General features: G+C 43.2%; 1 protein-coding gene across 3 annotated transcripts in view; it reads left to right on the forward strand.

Moving 5' to 3' along the window:
* The window catches only part of SLC22A3 (solute carrier family 22 member 3), a 118,447-nt gene that overhangs the window by 43,785 nt on the left and 61,043 nt on the right, over window positions 1-13,619 (forward strand). For 2 of the 3 annotated variants that reach the window (XR_006717701.1, XM_045500209.1), the window contains exons 2-5: window positions 185-288; window positions 2,656-2,810; window positions 4,519-4,687; window positions 5,566-5,683. Coding sequence is in view for 2 of the 3 variants with exons in the window: in XM_045500209.1 (XP_045356165.1) it covers window positions 185-288; window positions 2,656-2,810; window positions 4,519-4,687; window positions 5,566-5,683 (546 nt within the window). In the remaining variant the exon portion in view is untranslated. The remainder of the gene's footprint in view (window positions 1-184; window positions 289-2,655; window positions 2,811-4,518; window positions 4,688-5,565; window positions 5,684-13,619) is intronic. The other variant, XM_045500210.1, reaches the window with a different exon arrangement.

Below are 13,619 nucleotides of genomic sequence, written 5' to 3' on the forward strand. Positions count from 1 at the left end.
CCAAGAAACAAAAACAAAACCAAAACCCTTACTATCAATATAAAAATATGCATGTGAAACGTTTGAAAAATGTAAGGAGTGTTTGGGCAAAAATGTTTAACGATCACAGATCTAGACAGAAGACCAGATGTCTTGAGGATAAGCATGGTCACGTGACTCCCATGCATTTCCTTTGTTTTCCCAGTTTGACCTCGTGTGTGTCAATGCTTGGATGCTGGACCTCACACAAGCCGTCCTAAACCTGGGCTTTCTGGCCGGAGCCTTCACCTTGGGTTATGCGGCGGACAGGTAGGCACGAATATGACAGCCGTTGACATGATGCATAAGTGTGGGGATGAAAATATTTTATGTTAACATTAGGAAACAATTTTTGTTAAACTTGGGGGGGGGGGATCTTATTTTCTCTACCTGTGACATTCTCACTTGTTTGGTTAGACTAATTCTCTCCTTGTTGAACTGCATCTCCTTACTCCTTGAACTGTACAAATGGATGGGACCACTCCCCGTGGATCTGAAAGCATCTTAGCGGAAACACCGGCAAGGCAGTAACTTCATCATGGGACAGACGGATAGCTGGCTGGACACTGCGGACAGAGTTGATTCCCTGTGCTTCCATAACTCACTGGTTGTGGTCTGGATTAATTTAGTCATAGAGTCAGCCCCTTCCCAATATGTTTCGGTTATATTTTTTAAAAGAAATCCTTGTATTTTATTCTACAAGTTAAAAACTCTGCAAGAAAAAAACAAACCACAGTTTTTCCAAAGACCTTTAAGAGAATTTTATCTATTATTTAACATTCATAAAGATATAGATTAATGGCAGACATGGTGAGTATGTATACTGAACATAGTAATTTTTCTATTCAAACGTTCCTGTTTTGGACATTATTGACGTTGGTTATTATATCCATGCCTAACTGTTCCTTTATCCCAATTCTAACTATGAAAATACATGCAGTAATTTAATAATTCCTTCTATACCCCTTAGGACAGGGGTAGGAAAGCTTTGGCCATTGACCGTGTCTGGCTGGATATCGCTCTGGTCACTCTAAGCCCAGCCTTGATGGGTCCCTGTGACCCAGCACACAATGCACAGTGCTTAAGGGTACTTCTTGGAGAACTGCCCACAGCAATTCATTAGCTAATTGGAGACAATAAAATGCCCCAAATGCTTTAGCCAGTTGACAATCTGAATTTGGCCGGATCAGGACTTCAAAGTATAACCTTTGTTTTCTTTTTCTGCTCCTTCGTCTGTCTCTTATTTTTCTCCTGCGGCCCCCTGCCCCCATCTTCTGCATGTGAGTTTCTCCTTAATCCTTGTGTCTGATGCTCTTTCCCTGTCTTTTATCTGTGTTTTTTTTTCTATGGTTTCCTCTTATAGCCCTTCCCATTCATCTTTCTTTTTCTTAATCTCCCCACACATCACTTTCTCTCCTAGCTGCTATGGCTTGGAATTGAGTGATGTGTTTTCAACGCGTATTTCTTCATTTTAGTTGTTACTCTTCCTGATTTAAACATTAGGTTTTGCCTCTTCTTCTTCCTGTTCTTCTCTCACCGTCAATAAACATAATCCCCAAACAAAAGAACTCAACTAAAGGAGGGGGGCTTTTCCTACCTATGTTCCAGCAGGGGCCTGCGCACCTGTCCTCATTGATGATTCCGTGCTTTGAAGAAGAAGACAGACCCATGAATGATTCCGCCTCACCACAGGGCCACCCGTCTGGGCTCCTTCTCTGCTTTTATATCATTGAAGGAAAGGACCAGAAACAATTTAATAGGCCCCAAATCTACCAGAGGACAGTGTAGGAAGGACAGACGGTGAATTTTAAAACCTGAATAAATGAGAACTACTTCTGTCTCTGCTCCGCTGACCGAAGCGGGACACTGCATGAGTGAATTTGGTGGGAATTTCTATGGGAGAACGTTTTTGAATCAAGTCTCATAAAGGTCATTGACGACAGACTTCCACCAGCCAGTAACCTGGCACCGTGGCACTGAACCATTTAGCATCAGAATCCCAGAGTATTGCCCACGACGGTAACCTGTGCCCTTTGCCTATGCCTTTAGTAACAGCTACGTAAACGGTGAGACTAAAATGCGAAACTTAAGAACTGCTCGCCCTGCTCGTGAACTTTAGAGTTTGTGAGCAGCTTTCACATCAGCATCGCATTTGAGCCTGTACAACTTCACTGGAGAAAGGGAGGGGAGAAACAAGCAAACCAACAAAATCTGAATCTTGGTTCCCTTAAGAAACGGACCCAAGGTCGCATGGTTGGTGGATGATTGAGCCACGACTGAAGCCCGCTCCTGGGGCTTTCTCCCTTTCTCCTTCCAACTCCACCCACAAAAATGCTAGAAAGGCATCAAAGCTGGGCCACCGGGGCGACCGTATGGGACAGAGAGAGTCACCTTTTTGGAAACTACAATCCCCCCAAAAATGCATTCTGTGCCTTGCGTTTTGTAATGCCATTTCAGGAACACATGTCCTTACTTGCCTGGTTTTGCTGCGAAACGAAACGCAGAATTCTCAGCCATCCTGTGCACGGTAGTAACAATGCAGCGTCGAAAACAAAATTTCTGTCCTTACCCACCGTGCTTTTCACTGCGTCGGAGAAAATGCCAAAGGTGACTTCTTCCTCTCTCTTTCTCAAAAAGGTACGGCAGGATAGTCATTTACCTGATATCCTGCTTCGGTGTTGGCGTCACCGGTGTTGTGGTGGCGTTCGCACCAAATTTCCCCGTGTTTGTGACCTTCCGCTTCCTACAAGGTGTGTTTGGAAAGGGCACGTGGATGACCTGCTACGTGATCGGTAAGACGCTGCTGCGCTCCGTGTCTCTTTGACGGCCAGGGTCAGGTGTCTGGGCGGTGCCGGCCGCTGAGCCGCCTCGGGCTCGCGTGATGAGGCTTCGCGGCTGCCACACGAACGATCTCTGCAAATAGGAAGGTCGCCGCGGTGAGACTCTGACTCTGGCAAAATGAACTCCTCATTTTTAGGTCCTGGCCACATACGGAATATCACAAAATACGGGGGTGAACCACGCTCTTGCAGATTAACTGCTGTTGTACTGTTATCACAAGTTATTGTTTGCCTTCTCGGAGATTGACGTTTACGCAAAATGTCAGCAATTCTTTGGAACCTTTTTAAAGCATTCTCTGTGCATTTCTGGGATATAGTTTGAGACGACACCCCTGTGTTCTCAAATATTTCTTAACTCTATTCCTTGTGTACAAGTGGAGAGCTTTTTACTGTGAAGGAGACAGGACCTAAAAATGAGAAGCTCCGTAACCAGAAAGTTTGACCTTTCTAGAAAGAAAAACTTCCCTTTGCTGTTTGCTCCTTTTACTGAGAAAAGTCCTGGATGCTACTTGGGCTCTGTTGCCAGTGATGTCCAGACCAGTCACCTCCTCTAAGGGTCACGGTGGATTCGTGACCAGGGAGAGGCAAAAGCTTCTTTTATAGTATTGCTCCGGATCTTTAGGCTTCTAGTCCCTTCCATCACTGCTAGACAATCCTTCCCCAAGCAGTGCCCACCTTAAGGACCCTCTGAAGGTCTTTGTATGGGCCGGGAAGGAGAGAGAGTGTCGGGAAGTTGCCTGTCGCTGGCTGGGGCAGAAGGGATAACTTTGGCATATGAAGCATTTCTAAGGAGATCTAAGTGTAGGTGAATTTTCAAAGCTGCGATCTTAGGGCACAACCAAGTAGCGTAATCCCAAGATGACCGGAATAGAATTAATGACAGATAGAAATGGATTCGTTTGGGGGGAGAAGGATGCCAGCAATAAAATTCCCCATGTGACTTTTAAAGAGATATCACCTACATGGAAAGTCTGACACTGTGGAGAGGACCATCATGTAATAGGAACTATCTTGTGATCTTGAAAAAATCATTTGTAGAGTCTAATGCTCATAAAGAATCTCCTAAAGAGACTATAATATGCACACCTTTAGAGATACCGTGATAGAAATCTAGCCAGTTTGTTTTACTTCTGTATTGATACAATAGTCATCATTTAAGCTTTCCTAAAATCAACAGATACATTTTTTTGTATAACGACAAGAGTGCTGGGCTGTGTGTGTAAGATGAGTGTGGCCAGTGCCTGACAATAACTGGCAGAGAAGAGAGTGAGCAGAAAACCCAGCTCCAGCAGGCGTGGAAGTTTTAGTGTCCTTAAGAATGCGGTGGTGTTGGGGCACCTGGGTGGCTCAGTCGGTTAAGCGTCCGACTCCAGTCATGATCTCACAGTTTGTGAGTTCGAGCCCCACGTCGGGCTCTGTGCTGACAGCTCAGAGCCTGGACCCTGCTTGGGATTCTGTGTCTCCCTCTTCTCTCTGCCCCTCCCCCACTCATGCTGTCTCTATCTCTCATAAATAAATAAACTTTAAAAAATTAAAAAAGAAAGAGAGAATTCTGTGGTGCTCTAACAATGCCAATGGATATGACAGATGTAATGTCTCTGTGTGTTTATTTTGGAGCTCAACTTGAGCTTCCCTAACCTCTGTGTTTGTTTTCCTTCAGTAACAGAAATAGTAGGTTCAAAGCAAAGGAGAATTGTGGGGATAGTAGTCCAAATGTTCTTCACCCTTGGAATCATAATTCTCCCTGGAATTGCCTACTTTATCCCCAGTTGGCAAGGGATCCAGCTAGCCATAACGCTGCCCAGCTTTCTCTTCCTCCTTTATTACTGGTAAAGTGGTTCTGGTCATTATTGAATTTATTCTTATTCCACAGAAATGTAGAATCTGCACTTTCTAAACCAACAGGAAAATGAAAGCAATTAAGGAGATTTTCTGCCATCTCCAGAATAGCCGTGGGCTTTGAGAATTTCTAGAGTGTTTGAGAATTTATAGAGAGTGGTCATTAATTGACTAATAGTTCTCATTCAAATAGATTAATAAAGTACCAAAACGCAAAACTCCAGAGTATTAGTTATGTTTTGTTATTTTGTAATATTTTCACGAACACTGTAAGGTAACAAACCCTATCTGCCGATATTTCAACATGCAAATTAAATGCAACGAAATTGCTTTGCTTCCCTGTGTGTTCTATTACGCAAATTAATATTGCTCAGGAATCCTCTGAGGAATAAGAAAATGTTGAGAGCATCAGAAAATTAAGTTACCAGAAAGCTACAGGTGTATACATTTGACTCTTACTGAAGCGAATACATTTTGATCATTTCTCTAATTTAATTTTAATATATGGGGAAATCAGTTTACATACATGCCTAAGTGCCCATTGAATTCTTTTCATGTGTGTAATTTCAGTTCTTTTCATGTGTGTAATTTAGGACACTGTATTCTAGGGTAGCCTGGTCTTACAAGAACAATGTAATATTGATTGTTTTTATTATGACCAATGATCCAATTATCAAGTGAGCATTTTTTCCCTCCATTATAAGCTTTCCAAGATAATCTATGTTTCAAAGAGCATGTTCTTAACTCTCAGAATCTCCTAAAGTTTTATCTAATTGCAAGCTCTATTTTAAGAGGGAAAGTGAGGTTGTTAATTAACTGTTAAGGTTTTGAAATTCCTAGACATAACTCAACAAAGTCTTCTTGCCAGGGTGGTTCCTGAATCTCCTCGCTGGCTGATTACTCGGAAGAAAGGAGATAAAGCATTAAAAATTCTGAGGAACATTGCCAAATGCAATGGGAAGTATCTCTCACCAAATTACTCAGAGGTAATTTCATTTATTACTAGTAACAAATATTATTCAAGTGAGTGAATTAATTTGTCTCATTATCAAACATCTGACTAAATCATTTTTAGTTTGGCTTTAAAAAAGGAAAAAAAAAAACGCCTTGGGGAGAATCACAAGGTGCATTAGAGAAGACACACTTGGAAGCTGTGACAGCATTAAGGTTGAGCCCCACTGGCCACTTAGTCCATATTTTCATAGTTTCACCTTGTCACTTACATTATTAAACTTTACCTACCGTAGGCCCCGTACTATGAAATCATTCATTCATCTTAATTGCACAAACGAGAGATCTTTTCTTGACATTCAGTGTAGTCTAAAGATTTGTCTTTAAATTTAGTCTTGGAAATACTGTTTCTTCGAATCAGAGCTTGAGCAAGAATGTAGTTTTCAACCTTTAGACTTACACATGCTGGCTGGCCTACTCCTCCCTCCTTACCTCGTTCCCTTCCTCCCTTCTTTTTCTTCTTCCTTTGTCCAGCAAAGCCTTTTGGGGTGCTTCTGTATCATTACACTAAAAGAAATGATGGGGACTAAAGCTTATTATTTGCTCTTTGGAAGGTTTGATATGCCTCAGATATATTTGAAGCCACCCCTGAATAATTAGAGAATAATATATAAAAAGATATGGCAATGTGGGGCGGCCGGGTGGCTCAGTCAGTTGAGCGTCTGACATCAGCTCAGGTCATGATCTCATGGTTTGTGGGTTTGAGCCCCGTGTCGGGCTCTGTGCTGACAGCTCGGAGCCTGGAGCCTGCTTTGGATTCTGTGTCTCCTTCTCTCTGCCCCTCCCCTTCTCATGCTCTGTCTCTCTCTCAAAAATAAATAAGATTTTGAAAAAAAAAAAAAAAAAAGACATGGCAATGCCTTACTACGGAGACTAAGTGAATATAGAATAACAGAAGATTTCTTATAAAGGGATGTGAGGGAAGAATTTTTGGAAGATACGAATCTTGAAGAATATTAGGTTGCTAACATTTTTTTTTTTTTTTGGTAGCACTCAGTTTCGATAGAACATTCTGATAGAAAACAGGCTTCGTTGGTTGTATTATCACCTCCCCAACCCCCCAGAACTTGGTCGGAGATATTTGGATTTCTACCTTTTTCCTTCACTCTTATGTTCAGCAACAAGCAAGAGCCTTCATGTTTACAAAGGTTTCAGTTGACCAGTTGTCACTGGATTGTGATGATGTACCTGGGGGTTTACAGATCGTACAATGTGTGGTAAAGATAAAAAGAAAAAAATCTGCTTTAACCATTAAGGTTAAAGCGATCCTGGTTCTCTGAGCACCTTTGGGCTGTGTATTCCTTTTAGGGAAAAAGTATCCACTGCCTTCACACCTTGCTCTCATCCCGTTGGCCTTGGCCTTCACAACAGGATCAAACGTATAATAATCTGCACTCAGTTTTAATAGTCCAATAAGTATTTTTACTCCTCGCTCAGCAGTATCCTGAAGACACTGCACACGTAGTCCTGGCGTTAAGCATTTGTCAGATCTACATCAAGGTTTTAAAAAAATAGAAAAAAAAAAAAAAAAGAAAGAAGAAACCAGTGTGTTCTGATGGCTTCCAGAAGAAGGCACCACTTGAGGAGGCATGTGATGTGTTATCGTGAGTACTGCTAAGAGGCCCCAGCTACTTCTGCACATCCTCGGGGGACCAGTTCAACGCTGCGCCCATAGACCCACTGACCCACTTCTAATTCACAAACACTGTAGAGACATTTCCCCGGGGAAGTAGTCCAATGCTCTACATGGTTGTGCTTGTGGAAGGATCGTGAATGATGGATCCAGTGGCTTCCAAAACATGTTAACTCTGGTTTTAAGCAGTGAGATGATCTCCATTTGAAAGTCAGGTTCGAAGCCAGACATGAGTTTCTCGCGGAGTTTAGTGCCCCAGCCACCACTGTCTGATGATTACATATTGTGATTGGCTCATAAGCCTCTTCGGTCTTTAATCTATAGGTTCCTGTTCTTTTCTTTTCCTTGCAACCTTGGGAATAAAGAATGCTAGGGGTTTTTTTTTTTTTTTTTTTCTTTCTTCCTTTTTTTTTTTTTTTTTTTTTGTTTCTGTAGACTTTTCTGCAGTCTAAATTTTGTTGATTACATCCTTAGGATCCTTTAATATGGCCCTCTGTCTCTTGTGTTCCCTATCAGTTGGTAGGTAGATCTAGAGCTTAATTAAGTTTGGGTTTGATACTTTTGGCAATCCTACTTCGTCAGTGGTTTAGCACATTTCCATTAAGAGATAGCTCGTGTCTGCCTGTTTCTTCTTTTGTGATGTTAGCTGCCACTGATCGTCGTTGCCTGGATTTATGAATTTATCAGAGGTCGCAAGTGACAGTATTCCCATGTTATCGTTATTATTTCATTTATTGCTGGAATACTTACATAAAGACTAACTTCTCCCATCAATCATTTGGTGACTCTGAGATACAGGTCTTGCAGGAAAGGCAGGAAACTTGTGTAATTCTTTCTTTTCAAAATAACAAGTCGGTTCACTGCATTCTGCAAAAGTTATCAGTGAATTGTGTGTTGTGGGGTTTTTTAAAAAAAAATTTTAAGCCTCATTATTAACATCTGGGTTTTAACCTACTATGAGTCAGATCTTCTCAGTTGTTGTCATTATCCTGATTTGTGCTTAGATTGCCCCATCTTTGGACAGACAAGGCTCATCTTTGTTGGTTCCGGGCTCCCTCTGCCATATTCTAGGAGTTTCAGAATGCCGCTTTGCTCATTAGCACGGTGACATTTTCCCAGGCTCATCTTGTGGTCTCTGGTCTCACTCTTGGAATCACCCACTTCTCAAAGGGTGCTTTGAGGTTTGAAACAAATGTCTTCAAACTGAACCTATCCATCCCCAACCTTTTAAAATTGTACAACGTAAGTAGAAAAGCAAAGTATTGTCTTCAAGAAGAGAAGGAATTGACATTTCAGTTTAAAACCCCTTGCTAATAGAGGAATTCAGTCAAATTATAGACCAAACCACAATTTTCTGTTTCAGAGATGTTAATGTTCCCACAAAGCATAACCATGTGCAAGATACAGTTTATAATACTCAGAAATACTGGCCACTCAAGTGCATTGGCTTGAGCCCCAATGCCAAAAGCGAAGCAGGATCCTGTTATGGATTCTGTGTAACCCTGTCAATTTCTCATGTTCTAGTGACTCAGATAACTAATTGCCCATGTCAATGTCCGGGTCGCCTTGAAACCTGATGTTTACATGGTCACTTCAAACCTTCTGTGTCCTTTTGCTGCCTTAACTGGTATCCCTGCTCTCTGGATATAATCTCAAGGACGCCCCCATGGGCCAGGATCATAGCCTTTTCTCTTTCCACAGAACCTTTTTGTCAGTAAATCCCGACTTTAGGAAGAAGTTATTATCACGTAAATTACCGCATCCTCCAAGACCTCTCCAATCCCCACCTCATCCTAAGGGTGCACATCATTGATTGCAGTGAAGCTAGAATCAACTAGAAAGGATCTGCTTGACACACATTGTCCGCAGGAGGACTGGCAGCTATGCTGTCTTCCTCAGCCACCCCCAAACCCCAGCCCGTGCCATCGCTGGCACCAAAGATCCTGGTCTGTTTTATGGGGATCAAAGGACCTAGCTTAAAACAATGCTCTGTATCACAGAAGAAATCCTGAAAGTCACCACAAACTAGGATTACACCAACCCGCTGGGCTTTGTAAATGGAAGGGGGATATGGGAAGGAATACGTAGGGTGGATTGAATTCCAGCATTCAACCAGGTGGGTTATTCTAAGGTTTGGCTGTGTAATGAACCATCACAGTTATATTTCACATCGATGTTACTTATCTCATGGGCCAATAAACTCTGGCTCTCTGTCTCACTGGTCCCTAGGCTTCCATTTGCCAGAATTCCCAGCTGGCTTCTGACTTTGTTAAAGCTGCAGCTGGAAGGTAGAAATACAGGTGATGAGAACATCAGGCTCTCTGGATATATGAACAGTGTAGTTATTATTTACTGAAAAGAAAAGTCCAAAAATAGAAACCCAATGCAGATGAGGCAGGTGGGTGGAACTTCTAGGAAGCTGAAGCAATGTAGAAAACGGAAATCAAAGACCCCCGTAGAGGGTCAGCGGAGGGGCTGAGTGTGGAACACGAGGCACTTAGCCAATGCAGGAGGACAGTTGGCTTAGACACTTACATGGGTGCCTTTGCACTGTTTAAGGCACACTTGAAGAAATTAAAACCAAATTCTTGGCAAGACCACGGTAGCTATAGCCCAGGCACAGCAATGGCACAACAGCGTCTCCTAATGTCATTCGGGGCATCCACAGCCATCCTCTGACCCGGGGAGCATGTCGGTGATAGAACTGTTTCCTGCCCTGGCCACGCCGGGCAGACTTCTTACACGTTGCGGTTAAATTTGGCATCAGTCTGACGTTACTTCCGACCTGTCACTTGGAGTGTGTTGTTTCTTGCCTCACGCCTAGTAAGTTACCAGTCGATCCGACTTTCCATTCTCGTACGGTAGACACGCACCAGTACTGCGTGTGTGATTGAACGAGGCATCGAATGGCGATGCTGGTCTGAAGAGATGGCCGTTGCCCTAAAAACTGAACGTGCGTCAAAACAGCTGAGAAGGCGAGCAAGTATTTAAGTGGGCTCAGGCTTTGGTAGTAGTAGGCTTGGTCTGTTGGTACGTAGTGGAGAGCTGGGCTTGTTGCTTAGTGACCTTTTCTCATCACGAGGCGGTACTACTTGTGATAGACTGTGCTTTTGTTCCCAGCTCTTCACCTCTCTCTGTAAGAGGATGACACCCCCCCCAACCTGTGGCCGTGTGACTGGCCGCAGTGCCTCCAGGCAGGCAGATATACTTCCCCACTGAGGCTTGGCCATCTGACTTGATGGCCCAAGGAACAGAAGTGGCCAGGTACCCGTTCAGAGCAGAAGCTGTGAAGGCAGCATGCATTTCTGACAGCTCTCTGGCTCTTTCCTTCTGCCACAAGGACAGCATATCCCAAACTGGAATTGTTCCTTCAGCGTGGTCTCAGAATGAGAATAACCACAACTTGGAACAGAGCTGCAGAAGCTGACCTACAGCCACTACATGGAATACAGCCCAAACCCAACTGTTTCCTCAGTCGACTACAGTCCGCTCAATGTGTCTTAGTGTGCTCTTGGAGATTTGAGGGTGTCTGTTGTGGTGGCCAAACCTAACTAATGTAGCTGATCGTAATAGCACTGTTTCAGTTGCCAGAGTAGGGTTTAGTGATTCAACACATTTTTGGTTACCTGGGTGACAGTGGATTGTGGTAGTTTATTGTTTGAAATATTCATGTCCCGCCCCTCATTTCCATTGGATGAAAATACTTCCTGGTTCCATTGATAACGGGCATGGCAGTGTAACTTGCTTTGGTCTCATGGCAGGTGAACTGTATGTCCTGCCCTTTGACTTTGGCCTTGATCACGCCTTGACCATGCGAGTTGCTTTGGCCAATGGCAGGTTACCTACCACCAGACGTGGTGCAGTAGACTCTTGAGATGTGGGCTTGCTCTCTGCGCTTCAGCCATCACCAGGAGAAGAATATTCCCAGGCTCTCCTCCTGGCCCCAGAGGAGGCTGAGAAGCATTTGAAGTAAGGCTTATTTTACCAAAACTTCCCAAACCTAGATCAGCAGTCTCTCAGCCAACTCACAAATGCGTGAGGTAAACAAATGCTTATTATTTTATGGCACTGAGATCTATGGTTGTTATGCAGCATTGTTTAACCAATACACTGGTCAAACAGCTTTTGTCGCTTACCAGCCCAGATTATACAACTGCGTAGGTAGCAGCTGTGGCTGTGGTTGTGCTTGCATTTTTTTCTAAAGGATTTTAAAAGCCCTTACCCTAAAGCTCCCTCTCCTCCCCTACTCCTCCACGTCTTGTCTTTGTATGCGATATGCTCATGGAAAAGAGTATGTTGCAATTCTCGTTAACAAAGAGCCTCTAACAGCATAGAACTGAATATTTGTCCATATTCGTTAGCGATGTTGTTCTGTGTTGGCCCCCAAAACCAATAAGTCTTGATTGTAATTTCCCTACTTTGATGCTATGCTTATATAGTTCCTTGTTCACAGCTAACCTACAACTTACTAAAATACAAGTGCCAGATGTTATATTAATGCCCATTCGTGCATAAATACACTCGTGGGCAGTGTCCCTGGTGGAATGTTTACATAACATCAGGAGCTAATGCTTGAGCTTTCTGATCCCAAGCCTTTAGGTAGGTATATAAGAAATAGAAAATAGAAAAGATTAAGACCTCATTAGATAGTGTCAGGCTAAAGTTAAGATTACCTCAGTTACCAGAGTGATTTCCAACTCTTGATAGCTGCCATCTTATCTGTATTTTAACGAAGTATCACACAGACGCCAATATCACTACAGAAAGGGATTTTCCAGCCTTGGGGATGTCTGTTTATGACATTTCCTTTCAATGGGGGATTTTTATAAACATAACTCTTGTTCTTCCAAAGAAGGAACCACACCAGGATTCTGGCTGTCATGAAGCCCATCTGGGCTGTGCGGAATTTCAGCCCAATTATTGTACTGTCTTTGTTAATGCTGTGTTTAATTACCATCTCAGGACTTGAAAACTCTCTTCCTGGAATTCAATTACAGAGAAAGTAATTCAGGCCCAAGCAGTGCCCAAGGCGGGGCCCCAGTCCACTTCCCATGTCAAGAGTGGGAAAGGCGTGAGTCTAGAAAATAGTGAAGGATATCGGAAAGAAAGTCACGAGAAACTCATACACCACTTTCCCTTCACAGAATTCCAGCTTCATTCCTTGACCTCCCACAGAACTAATGGTGCCAATCCTACCAGCAAAGCCATCATCCTTAAAAATGGCATATAGGGGCGCCTGGGTGGCGCAGTCGGTTAAGCGTCCGACTTCAGCCAGGTCACGATCTCGCGGTCCGTGAGTTCGAGCCCCGCGTCGGGCTCTGGGCTGATGGCTCAGAGCCTGGAGCCTGTTTCCGATTCTGTGTCTCCCTCTCTCTCTGCCCCTCCCCCGTTCATGCTCTGTCTCTCTCTGTCCCAAAAATAAATAAACGTTGCAAAAAAAAAAAATGGCATATAAAAATTACTGGAATATGCGTGCCGCCATGTTAACTTTCATTTAGAATATTGTCGAATGCATAAAAAATAGCAGGACACTTTATATAGCTACCATAGAATGGACCTTTGGAGCTGAGAGTTAATTTAATAGTTTACTCTACCTAAATACATTTTCACAAATAGCCTGAGTTCAACGAATGACCTATATTTAAATGGGTTGTTTACTTGGTTCCCATGTCTTTAACCTTTTCAAAATGTGACCGTATTGCACGAAAAGGGGAAAATGTTGTGTGAAGAAAACTAATGCCTGCAAAGGGGGAAAATGCTACAATAAAAACAGCCACAAAAAACAGTCCTGATGGACTTTTGAATCCAGAGTGAGCTCCTTCCCCCCCGCCCCAAAGTGGGTGATTAAATTTTAAGCCCCTCCCATGAAAGGAAATTCTGCCTAAACTCTTTCCAGGTCGGTGGACTCTCGTTTAACCTATACAAATATTGATGGGAGGATGTTCCGGAGCATCATATGGCTTTCATTGAGCTAGGAATCTGAGTGACCTATCTCTTATGGAATGAGATCGCAGCTTTGGAGCAGATAAGGCAGATTTTTCAGGACGCCTCCCCAAAGAACAGCATCTCGAGTGGGGAACCCTGGAGAGACAGGGCCCCCCACCCCAGTTCCTCACGCCCAACTTCCAGACTCCCTCTAGAAATAACTGGGCCGTACACCTTTGTCAGAACCTTAACTGTTTCATTTAAATACAAGTAAAAGCTTGAAAAACATCCGTCAGAAGTATGAAGGGAAAGCACACAGCGTTACTGTTAACGTGCACTCCGCGTGTTCGATC

This window comes from Leopardus geoffroyi, chromosome B2 (assembly GCF_018350155.1).
Source record: "Leopardus geoffroyi isolate Oge1 chromosome B2, O.geoffroyi_Oge1_pat1.0, whole genome shotgun sequence".
Lineage (NCBI taxonomy): Eukaryota > Metazoa > Chordata > Mammalia > Carnivora > Felidae > Leopardus > Leopardus geoffroyi.